This window comes from Mus pahari, chromosome 3 (assembly GCF_900095145.1).
Source record: "Mus pahari chromosome 3, PAHARI_EIJ_v1.1, whole genome shotgun sequence".
NCBI lineage: Eukaryota > Metazoa > Chordata > Mammalia > Rodentia > Muridae > Mus > Mus pahari.
Genome location: NC_034592.1, coordinates 1,604,474 through 1,622,753, shown reverse-complemented (window position 1 = coordinate 1,622,753; position 18,280 = coordinate 1,604,474). Strand labels below are relative to the sequence as shown.

General features: G+C 40.6%; 1 protein-coding gene across 1 annotated transcript in view; it reads left to right on the top strand.

The window, feature by feature from the left end:
• The window catches only part of St8sia6 (ST8 alpha-N-acetyl-neuraminide alpha-2,8-sialyltransferase 6), a 137,380-nt gene that overhangs the window by 94,546 nt on the left and 24,554 nt on the right, over positions 1-18,280 (top strand). The window contains exon 4 of the mRNA XM_021194592.1: positions 1,846-1,932. Coding sequence (XP_021050251.1) covers positions 1,846-1,932 — 87 coding nt within the window. The remainder of the gene's footprint in view (positions 1-1,845; positions 1,933-18,280) is intronic.

Genomic DNA, 18,280 nt, shown 5'->3' with positions numbered 1-18,280 from the left:
TCTGTAGACCAGGCTGGCCTCGAACTCAGAATTCCCCCTGCCTCTGCCTCCCGAGTGCACCACCACGCATGGCTTTTATATTGACTTCTAACGCAACTGCAATTCTCATTGGCTTAATTAGATAAGTGCTTGGCCTTCCTCTCCCTTACACTTTCTATTTGGTGAAGTTTAGTGAACAAAGGCTGTTTGTTTACCTCGGTTTGTGGGCTCTTGTTTGTACATTGATCTGATTGTCTTAATAACACTCTGACAAGATTTAAAGCCATGTCTTAGTAATTAGTTACACTTGTCTAGACAGGAAATATCATATCAGTGCCTCTTTCTTAAGGATCCAGACTTGAGAATGCTTTAGGTAAGTTGTTGGATGGGTATGTTGTTGTTGTTGTTGTTGTTGTTTTCAATTTTAGTTTAACAGTCATTTGCAAAATGTCTTTCGATGTCTTCAATCCTGTAGAGGCAGGCATTGCACTTCAGGCAGGAAATATCTCATCTAGACAGTTTGGGGGTCACAGCATGGAGTTCTAGTGACTTAGTGTACTAAGATTAGTACAAGACTCATAGAGAAATCTGTCTGAGTCTGCTGTGCTTGGGGAACTATGTGCTCACATCTATTTTGAATCCTGGTGGAAACTCTTTGCTTTGCTTTCAGTATTTACTGTGTTCTTGGGAAATTTATCTGAGTTCATCTGCAGAGTCAGTGGGAAACAAGTTGATTCCAGTGCTAGCATTGTTGGAGGGAGAGAAACTCAAGAGGAAAGAAATCGCAGCTACAAAGGAGTTCTGTGGTTGACCACACCCCACCTGTCAGAAATGCTTTGTTACAGATCACCTTATAGAATCTTCATTGCATTCCCATGGGTAATGGGCCCATTCTCCCAGGCAAGGGTGTGCCTTTTTCTTCTTCACACACTGGCCAACACATCCCCACCCTCTGTGTGAGTGTGTTTCACAGCTTTGATCTTTAACGGCTGCCAACTGATGGCTGAGAGCCGAATGGAAAGGAAACTCAAGGTGGTTTATTTCTTGTTTTTTGGTTTTTTTTCCCCAATTCAGAGGGATATTTGCATTTCAAATGAACACCCTTAAAGATGAAACAGCCTTCTCTGCCTTAGAAATTAATACTTAATGGTGGAATTTCAGATTGAGAAGGAGCTAAGGGAGCTGGGATTTTTGTTCCATGCTTATCCTATCAGACTGTGTCACTCTATAGCTTTTTATGCCAGTATGCAGCTTTCTCGCTATAGCCCAGTCTAGGATTCTTATGTATTGCAGAAAATTAAAACCAGATGAATGTGTGTGAGTGTGTGTGTGTGTATGTCTGTGTATGTCTGTGTGTATGTCTGTATATATATGTGTATGTATGTATATATGTTTGTATGTATATATGTATGTATGTATGTATGTATGTATAGAGGGTCCTTACTACATATTCCAATTTTAAGCTATTAATTTAGAATCTGAAAAACCTGTATGTTTATGCTAAACATTTAGAAAGTATTTATCTGTTGAGTTAAAGTTAATATAAGTTTGCTTTTGTGAATGAATGAGAGAAAGGAAGAGAGAGACAGAGAATAGAGGCAGAAAAGCAGACACACAGAGAAAACATGTTCACAGTTTATAATGATGAATTTGGCTTATGAAATGTGAAAAACACGTATTCATAAACCAACCTAATAACAATAACAACAACAATAACAATAGTAATAATAATTTTCAAGCTGCATGTTCCTAAATATTCAGGATTAAGTCTGATATTTAATGATTTCTGCTTGATTTCAGGGCTAAAGTGAGGAGCTTCTAGAAGTAAGAATTTCTTGGATAATCATGTTAATATTCAACTCCTAGGTACTCTGAGGATGACTACCTCCAGATCATCACAAACATACAGAGATGCCCATGGAACCGACAAGCAGAAGAATATGACAATTTTAGGTAAAACACCACATTTTCATAAATAATATGTGAAAACAGGAATTGTTCCTTTAATTTTAGAGGAGAAAGGCAGCAAGTTGTTAAAAAGAAAGTGGGAGGGTCTCACTGTCAATCAGTAAGAGCAGCTAAACACTACAAGCTTGTGAAACTACGGTACTCTACTCCAATGGCTGATAGAGGCATTCATAATTTTGATACTGGAATAAACTCCAAAGAAATCCAAGTCCAAAAGAAAGCTGTTTACTGTGAGTTAGACTGATGTCAGCTCTTTCTGTCATTTCCAGTTGCTCATTATTTATCTCATAAATAAAATGCTGTAGCACCAGGGACATTTGAGAAAGCACGGAAGGAAGGAAGAGAATCTCAATGATGCCTCCCTTTAGAGCAACTTGACTGAGATGGCTCAGGGCTTCAAGTGCTTGCTGTGTATGCAGGAGGAGCTTGGTTCCTATACCTAGAGCCCATATCCTAAGGTGGGTGTGGTTCTGTGCACTAACCCCGGCGCTGTGGGAAGTGGAGACAGGAGGGTCACTTAACTTGCTGTTGGATAGACATGCACATGTCATGGTTTGCTATAGGACATCCTCCCATATTGGCCTTTTTTTCTGTCATTTCAGGGTGAGAGGCTCTGTTGTAGTTTCAGTAAGAAGTGTTCTCTACAAATGTACACATTGAGTGCTAGGTTCTCAGTGCTCTTGCTGCTTGGTGGGACAGAGGAGATACAAAGAACTTCAGGAGAAGGACCAAGTTGGGAGAAGTAGGTCACTGGTAGTGGTCCTGTCTCTTTTTCTCTGCTTCCTGTCAGCAATTAGGTGAAGAAATGCTTCTACCAGTCACCATGATGCGCCATCCAGACCATAGGGAGGAGTCCTTGACCAAATCATCTGAGAGAGAGAGAGAGAGAGAGAGAGAGAGAGAGAGAGAGAGAGAGAGAGAGAGAGNNGAGAGAGAGAGAGAGGAGAGAGAGAGAGAGAGAGAAGAGAGAGAGAGAGAGAGATTCTTGACTTTAATGTGCCTTTTATTCACCGGATGTAAGGAATATAGACTCAGATAGGGATCCTTGTTTAACTGTTTGAGACCTAAGATATTTTTGTGTTTACACCATCCAGTTCAAGGCTAGATTTGACACCTGATAGAAAGTTGTACAATTATGAGCTAAGTCTGAGTGGAAATAAAGTTAGATTTCGAGAGACCTGTTTATATAGGAAAGATGGGCAAGAGAAGATACTGGGCATTGAGCTATTAAAGATCAATCTAAGCTACTTTGCTAAAGGACAGGTAAAGTGACATCGGCAATCAGAACAGGACTGTGAGCTTTTCTGCTTCTGCCCATTGATTCAGAGCAATCCTCCTGAGAGTGAGGGAAGAAAAGCAAGGAGCAAGGTCACCTGTGTGCCCATGCTGAAAGCCAAGGAGGCAGGGAGGCAGGGGGCCTGAGGGCCTAAGAGGAAGGGGCCCAGCATCTGAGGCTGCTCTTTCTCACAAGATGCTTGTTGAATGTCAAAAGGCTGAGAGCAGAGAAGTTATGCAGGGCTTCCAGAATCCTTTGCAAAGGCCAGCTCTCAAAAGGAATAGAGCCTGAAGTAGAATTATTTCCATCCTCAGCTGGATTTAAGAGATCTGCCCTTAGCCTAGATAACTAATAGAAGCAGAAAGTAAATCCTCTCTGGAAGAAAGGAGTGTTATTCAGAGACTTAAATTGGCTTTGCAAGTTCTCGCACACAATCGGACACAATTAAAATAATATTTTCTTTTTAAAGATATTCCTTTTATCCTCTTCCTTTTAAAGATAAAGTCTGTAGGTTCCAGACTGACCTTAAACTGGCTATGTACTCAAGAACAACCTTGGACTCCTGATTTTCCTGCCTCTACCTCAAAAATGATGGGATTACAGGTGTGTACCACCACTATTTTGTGTTTATGTGGTATAGGAATTTGAACCCAAGGTTTCATGCATGATAACCAAGGGAATTCTACCAAGTGAGTTGCATCCCCAACCATCCTTACTTTACACAAGATTCAGCAGTCTCCTTAAACCTAAAGCTGATGATGAGCATCCCTGCTGTACATTATGATGGGTGAGAGCTATATGATAGATGGTACCATTTTGCCTCAGCACCATTCCCACATAAAGAGTGCATCAGTAACCATGGTGATTACCCTGCAGCCTATCCATCCCTTCAGGGCCAATTGAAGTAAACATCTGGGGCTATTGTTTGTTGCAATTCAACAGAATAGTCATAGTGACATTTATTCATTTGCTTGAATATGTATTACATTATAATGCTTATTTTATGGACATATTTGTTAGCTAAATGATATAATACTCAACAGAAGTTTGTGCAATTAAATCATTATAACCAAATCTGGGAGCCTCTGCCTATTTATAAATCTGGCATTGTAGAAACACCCCCTGTTATTATAGATGTCAAGTAGCTAAATAGTTTTCCATCTGATTTATTTATAGCACTTTACGTCAAACTGAAGGATAAAATGTATAGTTTTAAAAAGGCAATAACATTCTTTTAGCAGCCATTACAAAAGTGACATTAAATTTTCAAGAATATGAGCAAATGAATATATAATAAAATCTATCTGAAATCCATTTGATGAAACTTTCTACAGTTGACTCCTGGGGACTATTTAAAAATTATAGGATTTCTGTGGTCAGATGAGCTAAAAATAAGAGAGCTTAAAAGTCTTTTTTATGTTCCCCTCTTAAATAAGCAGGCTACTTGCTAAGAAAAGGGGTACAATTTATTCACCCACAAATATTTGTTTAGGACTTATTATGCCAAAGTACAGTAGCTTCCTTTATTACAAGGAGGGCTTTAATAAATAGCTCAGTGATAAGATACATGAAATAAGCAAGAAAAATGAAGTTTCCTTACTGGCCTCAAAGAATTTTAGGTTCATAAAGACAATAAATAGATAAATAAAATATGAATTTATTCATGACTTAATTTCAGAATGACTATTTTAGAAAAATGCTGTTATATGTCAGTACAACTATAATTTCTTGATATGTGCTGTGGAAGGAAACATCTTGAGCATTAACCCTGAGGGTGGATAGACAGGGAGCTAGGGACCAATGTGGGAGTGAAGAAGCCAGACCTTAATTTCAAGTGTCTGGGTGAGAGCTGTAACACGTCCTTGGTATAAGAGGCTACTTGGAGGCAGAGTTGGGAAGGCCATATGATGAGGAGCAGTGGTCAGTAGAGACAGGTTCATGGGCATTTTGTGGATACCAAGGACCAATAGAGGTGTTCCTAGCAGAGGAATTACATACTGAATTTATTACATAAGTATTCAGTCAGAATACCATTGTATGAACTGGAGTGTTAGGTGAGCATGCAGAGTCAGTTAAGGGACTGGTTGGAGGGAAGTGACTGGAGAAGACTGTGGGGCTCAAGTACCAGTGGTGTCTATGACATGTAAAGGGGAACTCATTTACATCTATGTGACTAAAAATTACAAATCTTTTATTTTGATTTTGGATTTCAGGTCTATAATTAAAGGAGAAGAAAAAATAAGTTAAATATGAAAACTTGAGAACTGAGTGATTTGGATAATCATGGTGCTACTGACCAAAACATAGCTTTCAAAGGAAAGTGGGGTTTTTGTTTGGTTTTCAAAAGATAAGCCGGGTTTGGGAAGGCTGTTTTTGAAGTGGTCCTGGGACAACTAGCTATAGAAAACCTTTCCTTATTCTGGAAATCTATCAATGCTAAGAGAAAATGTTCTCATCAAGCAAGAAAATTAGGTGAAAAACTTCTCAGCAGGCTTTTTTCTTCTTTAATAGGTGCCCAGCCTTCTACTCACTCAGAATCTCATTGTGGACTTGAGAAAGTTGAAGCCTGGGTTGACATCTCTCCCTTCTTTTAGATTTCACCCGGAAGTGAGAAGTGTTAAGAGGAAAAGTTCTTTATGCAATGTCCATGTTACTGGTTTCCCAAAGCCGTTCATCCCAGCTCCAGGATAGCAGAGGCAGGCTCCAGGCCAACCTGGTCTATACAGCAAATGCCAGCCAGCCTATCTAAAAAACAAAGATGCATGATTATCACATTGTCATGAGATAATTGTGCTTCTTTCCTAATGGGCTGAGCCGTTCCTAAGCAGCCCCTTGCATCAGAGATTCTTCTTGATGTGGGGTTTGATTGCCTATTCTCCCTTCTGCGTAGACGTGCTTATTATAGGACACAAACATTTACTCCTTCCTCTCCTCTAGTCAGTGTCATGGCCATGGATCATATTTATGAGGTCTTAACTGAACCTAGTTAAAGAAGTATTTAAGCAAAAATTGAAGGTGCTCTCTGTCCCTTTTCTCTTGACCTCCGATTCCAACCATATTGAAGTGTCTACCGCCCCTTCTTTTGAAACTATTTGTTGATTAAGAGTCTTTCCATTACCCCAAGACAATGCATTGAATCCACCCAGATTTAAACTTAAGACATTGCCAGTCTTCACATCTTTCCCACTCTCTTTGGTCAACCAATTTCTAGTCAATTTGTTAAGCGGGATACTGTGATATTGGAGCAGGACACCAAGATGTTTGAGCAGGGCACTGAGCTATTTTGTCGAAATTAAACATGTTTGCCCTCCCTCACATGTTCAAGCTCACCCATTAAAAATCCTCTGTGAAGCTCTAGAAACTTTAAGCAGGTTTCATCCCCACAGATCTTTGACATTAGTCTTAAGATTCGCTATGTTACTTGCATGATAGTTACCACATTAACTTTCCCACATTAAAAGAACTTGATTGCTCATGTCATCAGTTACAGAAATGACTGAGCACAGCAACCATGCTTAATCCTCATGCTACTGTCATCTTTCCTCTCCTAGAAATCCATATACTATTATATTGATTTCAGATTTGGGGGGAGCTCTCTAGCATCAATTTATTTCTGAGACATAAGGTGGAAACCTAATGTTGGAAAACAGTGCTATTTTGGAATGATGGCGTTTAAGACTGATGTAAATGAAATGCCTTTTCAGTGATTTGTAAAATAGATATTTTGCACCTAATTATTTTGTTACCAACAAGAATTACATAGTAATAATTTTATTAATTACACGATAACAATTTTATTAAAGCTTGAGCTAACTCCCAGCTTTGCTTAAGTTGGAATTTCTTAAAAGCCATTCCTATACTTGGGCTGAATATATAAGAAAGTGTCCTAGGGCTGGTGACAGCAAGATGGAGCAGCTGGTGAAGGCACTTTAAGCCTTGTGACCTGAGTTGCATTCCCAAGACCCTTGAGGTGGAAGGAGAGAACAGATGCCTGTGAGTTGTCCCCCAGCCTCCACATGTGTGACAGAGTACATACACATAAGCACAGAATCCACAGTAAATAAATACACTTTAAATTTTTCTAAAGATTCTAAAGTCATTTAGTAGTTTCATTGACAGGCCCCCAAAAGTACAATGTTAAACAAAATAAACTTATATAAGTGTTACATATACTAATTTTAAAAGTACATATTCACATTGTTAAGGCAATTTCATTAAATTTAATTTGGTGTAAATAAACAAAGTCTGCAAATAAACAGACGAACAAGTCACTTGATATCCAGAGAGAAATCCTCGAGCTGGAAAACCAGACTGAGTTTTGAAACCAAGTTTTCCGTTATCTTTATTCAAAAGCAACAGTAGCGTTTCTTTTCATTACCACCTTGGGAGTTTATTCTTCCTTGTATTGCCAGTACTTCATATCCTGTTCCAGGCAGTTTGTTCTGAAGCAGAGATTTCATGGTCAAAAGCAAGCATCATCTCCATTACGTGCTTCTGATTATACAGGGCCGTGCTCATTTTTCTGAGCCACTGTTTTCTTCCTTTCCATTGCCTTAAATGTTTGCTATTTGTGATTTGTGCCTGAGTCCTGTGATGACAGCTAAAAGCAATGCATATTTTATTCCTGTTCAAATTTAAGCAGAAGCATGCACTGTATGCTAGGTGTTCTGGATCAGTTGTCAGACCAAGGAAGCCCCTTTCCATTTCCTCGGCATCAGGACCATTTTTCACTGTTAATACCCTGTCATATCATTTTCTCTCTGCCACACCATTCAGCATGTCTGTGCATTTAGAAAAGCAACAAACCCCACACCTGTCATTACCACTGCAGCATTTAATAATAGAAACCAGGTCTTGTACATGGGAGAGAGTTCCTTTTCTTAGCTTTTAGAATATGAAGTTTTCCATAAAAATGCATACGTGGGATTCACTGGCCTCTAAATTCTGTTTCAAAATTCTCTGCCAGGTCACCCTCAGTAGTAACCACATTGCTTCACTTACTGCTATCAGCTAGGCCTCCCTGTAGGCTACCCCACCAGTCAATCCTCTTGTCTTTACAGCATTGCCTACAGTATCTCCAGCACTGCATAGCCTGTTTAAGCATGGCTGCTGCATCCCTGCAGATTTGGCTAGTCAGTGTTTTGACAATGCCCCTTTACAACAGGACTCTTAGCACAATCAAACAGTTTTTCCTCCTTTGCTTGGATAATCACTCTCTCTCTCTCTCTCATGTTTTATTTTGCCTCAGTCCATTACTCAAACAGATGAGCTCATCTTTCTTAAACTTAAAGATACCAGTGCATATATACAATCCATGAAGGGAAACCTCTGTTACCTCTCTTATCTTATACTGAGGCTTGAAATAATTCTATTGAATTTTTGGCTCACATAAAAAAACAACAACAACAATGTGGTGTGTGTGTGTGTGTGTGTGTGTGTGTGTGTGTGTGTGTATGCCTGTGGGGGTCAGAAAATGGTATAAGATCTCCCAGGACTGGGGTTATGGTTAGTTGTAAACTGCCTGAAATAAGTGCTTGGGCTCTTAGTCTGCCTGGGTCATGGTGTGTGTGTGGGTGTATATGTCAGAACACCAGGATGGGGGTTGGAGAAAACCTTTGTGGTGTCTGTTCTCCATTTCCACCTTCATGTGGGTTCCAGGTCTGATCAGAGTTATGCAAAAAGTGCTTTACCCAGGGAGCCATGTCACTAGTACGGCTTTGGACTGTGGCTGATGGGTTATGAAGAACTTTGAGTGGATTGAGTTTTTATGAGGTTGAACACTCAGCAAAACTATAAACCATATTGTACTTTCAATTTTATTGATTACCATAGCAGTAGTGAGCATTTGCTGCTCTCTGTCTGGGTCTTGAGTTCCATTTCCCTCTTCTGCTTCTGTAATCAGCCCTAAGTTGTTTCAGGTCCTTCAGTTTTGCTTATCGATGTAGTGCCCCAGTTGGAGGGCTAGGCTGCCACCCCATGTTAAGTTTTCATGCTCCAAATATTATTTTCTCATTTTAACAATCCCAATTACTCTGTGGAGAACTTACTGGATTCTGATACACCAACTCTTGTCACCTATAAGGGATTGGTGGCCTTCTCTGAAAAGGAGATGGGGGAAATAAAGACACACTGACCACCTGGTCCACATATGCCAAGTATACAGGCATTTATGATTTTAAAGGCATACTTTTACTTTGTTTTAAAAAGTTTTAAAATAATTGAATATAACTTAGTGTCTTAAGCATATTTGCATATCTATACAACAACAAATTCCAGAATATTTTCATCATTTCTAAACACCTATTCCCATCAACAATAACTTCCTATTTTTCCCTTCTCTATGACTTTGGCAGCTGAGAATCTACCTTCTGGCTATATATGTTTGCCTCCTTCAGGAATTTAATACGTATGGAACTATACAACATGGTCAGCATGCTTTCCTTTACCTACTGGCTTCTTTTACTTAGCATGATGCTTTTAACATCCACCCACTGTAACACGTTTAAGTATTTACCTCTGTTAAGTTGCCATGCAATGACCTATTATGTAGATATGTTGTTGTGTTTACTAATGTGTTTCAGTTACTTTAGTTGTTGCGGTGATAAAATAGTTCATCAAAAACTTCTTAAGGGCAAAGGGTTTGTGTTGACTCATTGGTTACAGTTGGCTGTGGTGGGGTGGTTACATCAGCAGGAGCTTGAAGCAATTAGTGATATATCGTTCACAGTCATGAAGCAGAGACCTGTGCATGCTTGTGCTCCACTCACTTTCTCACTTTTAAACAGCTGAGAATTCCATCCAAGGGAATGGGACCACCCACAGTGGGTGTGTCCTTCCAACTCCATTAATCCAGTCAAGATCATCACCTCCAACAGACTTGCCCCCAGGGGGGTCAGTGCCCCATGGATTTGCCTAAGAGCTTTTTTCCTGGGTGATTCTAGGTCTTATTCAGTTACTGATTGAGACTGCCATCTGTTTATTACATGATAAGCATTTGTTTTCGTTTGTGAATACATGTTTCCATTTCTCTTAGTATACAGTGAGGAATAAAAATATTGATAACATGGTAACTCTGTGTTTAGTATTTTGAGGGTCTGAATCTCTTTTCCAAAGTGTCTACTGCATTGCACAGCCCTGACAGCATGTTAAGGTCGAAATTTCTCCTTCTCTCCAATGATATCTCTGTGTTGTGGTTTTGATTTGTATTTCCCTAGTCATTCATGAGATCAGATATCTTTGATGTGCTCAGTAGCCTTTTTATGTCTACGTTAGAACAATGTCTAATTCAGTCTTACTTTAAACTTGAGCTTTCATCTTACTTTTGAGTTGCTGCTATAATTTATAGATTTTTTTGGTGGAAAATTTCTAATCTTATAAATGATCTGGGAGGATTTTCACCCATTCTGTAGGCTGCATTTTCCCCTTTCTTGACTGTCCTATGAAGCACAACACATTTAAATTCTGATGCAATCCAATTTATCCTTCTTTGGTCACTGGTACTTTCGGTTTCAGAGAAAATATTCCCTGACAGAAGCTTTGTGACTATGTAATAGCTTCCTCACGGGCTCATGATTTGAAAGATCAGTCCCAACATGATGTCATTTGAGGGATTATGGAAACATTAGAAGATCTGTACAAGCTGGAGGAGGTGGACTCCTTAGGTGCAGGTCCTTGAGAGAATATTGATTGTCCCTAACAACTTCCAGTTTCACTCTGTTTCATGGAATACCCTGCTGTGTGCTGAACTGCTCTACCACATCTTCCCTGCCGTGATGGTCTGAAGCACTCTAAAACCTTTCCTCCTTTAAGCTGTCAGTGCTATGGTACAGTGATGGAAATGTACCTAATTGATACCAGAGAAGTGTGCTCATTCCTATGGCTAAACAGTTTCATGTAGTTCCTGTATCTTTCCACTGATTTTAGGGAGGAATTTGGTGATGTTTGGAGATAGATATGGGCTAGAAACACTCTAGACTAACTAGAGCTGAATCCATAATGCTGGCAAGACTCAAGACCATGATTCTGACAAAAATGTAGAAAGTGTGAAGATATTTTGTGATGTTTCTGATGGGAAAAGGGACTGCACTGAGTACTGGACTAGGGCTATTAGTGTTATATGCTGGCAGATAATTTTGTTCATATCCTAAAATCTGGGGGAAAGCTGACTTCAAAGATGACAGAACAATTAAGTTCATGGAAGACATTCCAAAACAACATAGTGTTCAGGTTATGGCATGGTTATTGCTGGCTGATTTTAGGTAGGTTTAAAGTTAAACTTCGAGTCAAAAAGCAGAGTGAATAGATTTGAAAACCGAAAGTCTAGTCAAAGAAGAGAGAGAGAGAGGGAGAGAGAGAGAGAGAGAGAGGAGCTGTAAGTGCTGGGCAATGGAGGTCTTGTTAAAGAGATTAGGGCCAGTGAAGAGAAGCTGTGCATTTTGCATTGCAACAACAGGAATTTGCCAGCCCTCACACAAGGCTCATTTTAAAGGCTTTTCCTTGAGAAGAAAGAGCTGATTGAGCCCTCTCTTCACAGCTTAAGGAAATGGTTTTCTGGGACACTGAGCCACCCATGTAATCACTGTGCTCTGTAGCTGTTGTCTAAGGGTATCCACCCACTTCTCAAGCTGGCAAACAAACCTTGGAATTATCCCTGTAACACTAGTTTTGCAGCTGTGGAGAATGCAGCAGTGACAGTGTCTTGGGGGCTTCCACCAAGGTTCCAGCAAAAAGCCCGAGATGACTGAGATGTCTGGCAGCAGTTGACAAGGTCAGACTCCCTACATGGAGACCCTGAGAAAGATGCATGAGCCTCTTAGGGAGAGCCCACATTTCAGTGGAGACCCTAGGATGTTGGACTTCTAGCAACAAAGAACATCTCCTGAGGAAAGTCGCAGGGGAAAAGTGGAAACAGCTTAAGCTAAAGACCACGTAGGAATTCTATGACCTAAGAATGGTGCTACCCAAGTTCCTGCTAGGTGGCATCACAATACCATGCACCTCTGACCTGCTCATGGAACTTCAGTACTGAATAGTCTTACTTTGTTAAGTTTTCAGCTTGCTCTGAGCCTATTCTTTTCTATGTTACTCTTCCCCTTCGGGACTGGAAGTGTTGGGAGTATGAAACTTTTTCATTTCAGAGAGGCTCACAGCTAAGAGTTGCCTTGGGTTTCAGAAGACCTTGAAACTTTGAACAGTTTGGAAATGCATAGAGATGGTACTGGTTAATTTTGTTGCCTTAAACCAAACCTGTCAATCTTCCAGAAAGAACGAACCCCAGTTGAGAAAATGTCTCCATCACATTGCCTGCATGCAAGTCTGTGGAGCATTTTCTTTATTGGTTGATTTAGGGGTGCTCAGCTCACTCTGGGGAAGTCACCCCTGACAAGATGGTCCTGGCTTGTTTAAGAAAGCAGGCTGAGCAAGCCATGGGAAACAATCTGTAAGCCACACTCTTCCATGGTCTCTGCATCTGAATTCCTCGGGTTTCTACTCCAGCTTCCCTCGGGAATGGGCTGTGACCCAGAAGCTCAAGGCGAAACACTTTCCTCCTTCCGCTAAGTTGCTTTGAGTCATGACATTTATCACAATAGCAAGCAAAGTAAGACACTGGAAAATTAAAGGTATTTTACATTATGAGGTGGCCTTGAATATTTGGATGACAGGGGTTGAATGTTATGGTTTGCATATGGAAATTTCCTCAGAGGATGATGATCTGACGGCTTGGCCCAGGGTGGTAATGCTGTTTTGGGGAATGTGAAAACTTTCCAGTGACTGGCAGCTGCTCTTGGGCCCTTCCTGACCACACCCTGTCTCTCGGCCTCCTGGCCTCCTGTAAAATAAACTGAACTATTCTAGCATGCAGCTGTGCTCACCGTTATCGCTATACTGAAACTTTACTGTGAATGAAATCAATCTTTCTCCCAGTAACTTGTCTGTGCCAGGTAATTTGGTCACAGTGAAGGGAAAGAAACTAAAACAGCCTATAGTTTCTTCAAAGAGTTTCAGTTTAAGCCTTTACACTTGATTCCATATAATCCATTTTGAATTAATTATTTGTGGCATAAAATAGGTCTCCAATTTCATATCCATTAACCTGATTACCATTTGTTGTTAACAACTATTATCACTGCATTGTCTTGAAAGCCTTTTGGAAAATCATGTTATGGGCCAGTGAGATTGCTCAGTGCCTCATAGCCAGTAGAAGTACAGGCTTTGAACTTGTTTCTTTTGTTGTTGCGGGTTTTTTTTTTCTTTGCTTTGGTTTTTGTTTCTTTGTTTTGTTAAAACATGGTCTTGCCATATAGCTCTGGCTGGCATGGGATTTTCTATGTAGGCTAACTACTGTGCCCATCTTCCACTAAAATATTGCAAAGGCACATTTGTCTCTTGGCTGTTCATGTCATCATCATCATCATCATCATCATCATCATCATCATCACTATCATCACTAGTCTACTTCTCACCCTAGTCTCTTTGTTTTGTAAAATGGAGATGATACTTACCTTTATTAAAAATATTTCCCTTATAATAAAATGCTTAGTAGGAGGTTGGTGATTGCTTAGCCTACATGACAGCTGCTGTTATTTCCAGTTTAAAATATTTTTTTAGCTACCCATTAATGTTTCACTAAGAATATGTAACACTCTCAATATCTGTAACTGATACAACACATCTAAGATGTAGGAGAAAAATAAATAATTAAATAACTTCAGATCTAATCCTCTGCTTATAAAGAAGTATAAACACACATAGGTCCCAGTTTTTCTTCCTGTGATCATTTCAGATAGATTTTTCCATACCTGCTGTAAGGACCAGCACTTCTTATTCAGTTTGTTCCATTAAAACTTTCTTTGAACCTTTCATGAAGGAAAGTAGGTCACAATGAACACTGAGTACAAAGCCCCAGCTCTCTAAGCAACAATCGTCTTGAATATTATTTTCCTTTTCTGCAGCAAAGGACATACCTCTGTAGGAACCACTGGCTGTTTGTCCCTCCTTTTCAATATGGATCATCAAATCCCATGCTCTAAGGTCTAAACAGCAGTGTCAACAAAGTGCCTGAAATTTAATCAGCATAATTATGGGAAGATCTTAGAGTTTTGTGAGCACAAATTAATTACCCCACAAGTGGGAATAGAAAGGAGACAGAAAAACACAAGACGAGGATTGGCCACTCATGTTTGAAATGCTGCTGGGCAGGGCCTGAGGGCAAATTGAAAAGTAAGGATCTATATGCAAGCTGCAAGCTCAAAGGAGGAACATGTGTGTAGATCCCAGGCCAGGCAGAAACAGAAGCTGTGTTTGGGACTAAAGCCAGAAGAACGGATGATAAATTCCTCGGGGAATCTGGATAGTTGTCTTGGAAAATTGCCACCGGAGTTTTAGTACTGGCTTTCTAGGGGCAGTTAGAGGAGAGCTGTGGATGTGAGCCAGCTTCCATAAAGGACTGTGAGTATAGTCTGGCTCCCTCATCCTCCACCTGTGAAAGATGTGGTCTTCCAACCAGTATCTTTTGGATGCTTTTTACAGGTACATTCAATCCAGACTTGGTCTAGTCTGTGGAAGTTCATAAAATAATAAGAGCTTTTGAAAAAGGAAATAGCATCAACACAAAATAAACCAAGCTATTTATCCTAAAAAAAAAAAAAAATGCTCAGTGGACAAAATACACATGTTGAGCAAACCTGCTGAGCAAACTTGTTGAACTCTGAGTTCAAATCCCTAGAAAACCACTGTCATGTTTCTGTAATCTCAGCACTTCTATGGTGAGATGAGAAAAAAGAGACAAGAAAACCCCCCTAGAAGCTCTGGTACATTTAATCTAGAATTTACAGCACAGAGGGAATAGGAGAGAAGATGAGTCAAGACAAAGCAGAAGGTAACGGACAATGATTGAGATTGTCCTTGAGTTTCAGTTTCTCTCTGTACACACACTGTGGATTGTGTTCTCTCTCTCTCTCTCTCTCTCTCTCTCTCTCTCTCTCTCTCTCTCTCTCTCTCTCTCTTTCTCTCTCAAACACACACATGGGGGTGGGGAGAGAATTTTTGAAGAATGCTTTGTAGAGTAGCATGTTGGTGTCAACTGATTCACCATTAAAATAATTAAAATCTTCATATGACAGGATTCAGGAGCTTATATGGTGTCAGTCAGTTGGGGCCTTCAAAATAACAACAGTCACAAGAAAATATTTCTTAGTTCTTCTTTTCCTTTCCTAAAAACATCTCCCTAAGTAAAACTATGAACTCAGTCAACAAGAAGTCAGTCAAATGACTTCTTTTTTTTCTTTCACTGAAAATGGATTCTTCTCCATAGTATATGTGATTAGTTTCCCCTTTCTCCTCTCATCGTAGTTCCTTGTCTAATTTATATTCACAAACATCTAGGAGATAATAATAAAACAAAATATAATAAGATAAAAGAAAACCATGCACATCACAGCAGACAAGAAAAATAGAAGGAAAAGAACCCAAGAAAGGCACAAGAAGCAGGTATACATGCAGAGACCCACTCATTCACACGCTCAGAAACCCCATAAATACACAAAAACAAAGCCATAATATGTATGGAAAACCTGTACGGTTAAAATATAGATGAATTACATTTAAAAAAACGACTGAGCTGACATAATGAGACAAGGATCCTCCAAGGATACCCTTGACATCTTTCCTGTTGGCCATCTACAGCTGGGCATGTGATCTACCCTTAAGAATAGTTGGTGTTCCCTGAAAGACTCCCTTGGACAAAACTAATTTTTCATGTGTAAATGGTAATCAATTGGAAATAGCTTCTGAGTTATGGATAAGTGTGTGTGTGTCCACTTCTATCAGTTCTCAGACCTAATCTGAGGCCCTGGGCATACTGCCTCAGTCTCAGAGAGCCCATATGCATGTTGGTCATGCTGTGGTTTATACGTAGACACTTAATGCTATGAATTTATATTCATCTTCATTCAATTTCATAAAGTCTTTCATTTCTTTCTTAGTTTCTGTCTTGACCCATTTTTTTATCCAGTAAAGAGTTGTTCAGATTCCACGAGTGTGGAAGCTTTTTGCTGCTTCTGCTGGTGTTACAAACCAGATATACTCTGATACCATGTATAGTATGTCAGATAGTATGTAGGGTGTTATTTCAGTTTTCTTGTATCTGTTGAGACTTGTTTTGTGTCAGCTTGAGTATGCATTCAAAATTGGAGAAAGTTTCATGGAAGGATGAGAAGGTATATTACCTTGTTTTAGGACAAAATGTTCTGTAAGTATCTGTTAGGTATATTTGGTTTATCATGTCAGTTAGTTCCAGTATTTCTCTATTTAGTTTTTTTGTCTGGATGACTTGTCTGTTGGTCATTGGAGAGAGTGAGATATTGAAGTTGTCCACAATCAGTGTAAGAGTCACTGTGTGATGTAAACTGTAGTAATGTTTCTTTTATAAATGTGGCTGCCCTTGTGTTTGGGGCATAAATGTTAAGAATTGCAATGTCCTCTTAGTGAACTTTTATTACTTGGTTGCCTATGTGGTATCCTTGCCTTCTTCTTCTGTGTCAGGGGCCAGCCCCAGTGTGGGGTGTTTCTTCGTGTCAGTTCTTCTTGAGACAGTGGAGAGGGAAGAGCATAACGAGAAATTTAAGGTTGCTGTATAATAAAAAGTTTACTTACTGTACTGGCTAGTTTTGTGTCAACTTGACACAGGCTGGAATTATCACAGAGAAAGGAGCTTCAGTTGGCGAAGTGTTCCATGAGATCCATCTGTAANGCATTTTCTCAATTAGTGATCAAGGGGGAGGTCCCCTTGTGGGTGGTACCATCTCTGGGCTGGTAGTCTTGGGTTCTATAAGAAAGCAAACTGAGCAAGCGGGGGAAGCAAGCCAGTAAGAAACATCCCTCTGTGGGGCACTGCAGGCTGGTCTCCAGTTGAGTTGAGGTCTGAACCCTGATGTTCATAATTCACCTACATGACATGGTAGGCCTTCCCTCAGGCTCCTGGAACTCTGGCCCCTGCCTAAGTTACCGCCTCCCACAGCCCCCACAAGAGAAGCATGGTCAGCAGTTGATGGCCCAAGCTTCTGACCTTCAGGCTAAACTCCTCCCCAGTTACCTAGCAACAGTGAAGACCATAAAAAGGGGGTGTTCAGCCCCCACCTCATTCTCTTACTCTTATGCTCTTACCTCTTACACCTACTCTCACCCCCTCTCTCCTCTCCCCTCTCTTTGTCCTCTCCTCTCCTCTCCCCCTCTTACTCCTTTTCTCTAGCCTTCTCTCTCTCTCTCTCCCCACCCTGCATTTTTTTTTCCGGGCTCCCCCCTGCATTTCTATAACAAAGCTCTTAAACCATAGAGAGTCTCTGCTCCACCAAGATGTGCTGCACACTCCGGTCAGTGTTGGGAACCTCTTCCCTCATACCTCTCTCCTATACCCCTGGGACTACAGGGTGTGGCCCTGGGGCCCCCAGGTCGGGGGCTGCCCCTTCTCCACCCCCCGCTGAGTGGGTCAGAGCCTATGCTCACCCGGGACCCAGTGGAAAGTGTCCGGCAGCCCTCCAATGCCTGAGTCCACCTGCCCAGAGCACAGGAACTCTGGCTGGATGTTGGACCCCTTTTCCCCCTTCTTCCCCAGCCCCCCTTTTTTTGTTCTCAACATCCTTCCATGGCCTCTGCATCAGCTCCTGCTTCCTGACCTGCTTGAGATCCAGTCCTGATATCCTTTGGTGATCAACAGCAATGTGGAAATGTAAGCTGAATAAACCCTTTCCTCCCCAACTGCTTCTTTGGTCATGATGTTTGTGTAGGAATAGAAACCCTGACTAAGAGACTTATCTAAGTCTAAGTTACTATGCTATGTAGGTGACCTGCCATCTGTGATCCTCTGAGGCCAGAAACTGCAGTCTCTGGTACTTAGCACCTTATCCTAAAAGAACAGGAGATTAAGTAAAGGATTGATTGCTAGAGTCATTTCCCTATTGTCCAGATGCCTCTTGCTTGCCAGGCTAGGGAGAAGTTTAGAGCAATAAATTTCTATTGCCAGGCAGTTGTGGTGCACGCCTTTAATCCCAGCACTTGGGA